The 1040-nt window shown below is 62.4% G+C and overlaps 1 protein-coding gene across 1 annotated transcript in view; it reads left to right on the top strand.

The window, feature by feature from the left end:
- The first annotated feature begins 373 nt into the window (after window positions 1-373).
- Window positions 374-1040, top strand: part of LOC122748267 (polyadenylate-binding protein 2-like) — a 7373-nt gene continuing 6706 nt past the window's right edge. The window contains 2 exon segments of the mRNA XM_043993933.1: window positions 374-436; window positions 620-697. Of these exon segments, the coding sequence (XP_043849868.1) occupies window positions 374-436; window positions 620-697 (141 nt within the window).

The following is a 1040-nucleotide window of genomic DNA, read 5'->3' as shown; positions in this document are numbered from 1 at the left end:
CCTGGCTTCACACCTCTCCAGGTGTAGAGCCTTAGCCCTTAAATAGATCAGACTGCACACCCAGTGGTCAAGAGGGGGGAGGATGAGTGGGATAGGGCCCCAATTTCAGAGACCTGAGGGGCATGTTTTTTGGTTTGTTTGCAGCATCCCCTGTCAGCCTGATCATCCTTTCCAGCACCCAGGGAAGACCCCTTTGAAATGGTCCCTGTCTGCCTGCTGAGCCCTCACAAGGGATCCGGAGGAGCACCCCTGCAAAAGATGCCCTCCTGGCAAAGCCTTGCCCCTGGTCAGGCAGGGGGGACCCCAGCAGCCAAGGCAGCTAAGGCAGCTGCAAAAGCGGCCCTTAAAGCCCCTCATGAGAAGTGCTAGGAAAATGAGCACTTTGCTCTGGGAGAGGAGTCGCAAGCCTCTGGTGAAACCCTTTGAACAAGGCAAGGTCAGCACTGCCCTACCCCAGCAAGGGAGGCCCTGCCCTGCTCCTTCAGGTTGGGAGAGGCAGCCTCCCAAACCACAGCCTTCTAAGAGGCCTGCTGGTGCTGGAGCCTCTAGATTCTCTCTCTAGAACTGCCAAGAGGTGTGCCCAGGGACCGGCCACTCTCTGTTCCCGAAGGCCCCATAGTGTTATCCAAAAACCCATGGAGACTTTGCATTGGACAAGGATACGTGTGCAAGCAATGGGGCCAAGTCAACAGCCCAGGTAAGCAGCAGAGATTCTGATTCCAGGCTAGCTTAAAAGGCTCTGTGGCGGAGGGGGAGTTGAGGGGGAGGGGAGGGGAAGGGGAGGAGAGGGAGGGGAGCGGGGAAGGGAGCGGGGAAGGGAAGGGAGGGGGGGAAGGGAGCGGGGAAGGGAGCGGGGAAGGGAGCGGGAAGGGAGCGGGGAAGGGAGCGGGGAAGGAGCGGGGAGGGGAGGGGGAGGGGAGCGGGGAGGGGAGCGGGGAGGGAGCGGGAGGAGCGGGAGGAGCGGGGGAGCCGGGAGCGGAGCCGGGAGCGGAGCCGGGAGGGAGAGCCGGAGCGGAGCCGGGAGCGGAGCCGGGAGCGGA

The sequence above is a fragment of the Dromiciops gliroides genome, chromosome 3 (genome assembly GCF_019393635.1).
Source record: "Dromiciops gliroides isolate mDroGli1 chromosome 3, mDroGli1.pri, whole genome shotgun sequence".
Classification (NCBI taxonomy): domain Eukaryota; kingdom Metazoa; phylum Chordata; class Mammalia; order Microbiotheria; family Microbiotheriidae; genus Dromiciops; species Dromiciops gliroides.
Note: the sequence above shows the minus strand (reverse complement) of the source record. Positions and strands in the feature narration are given on the sequence as shown.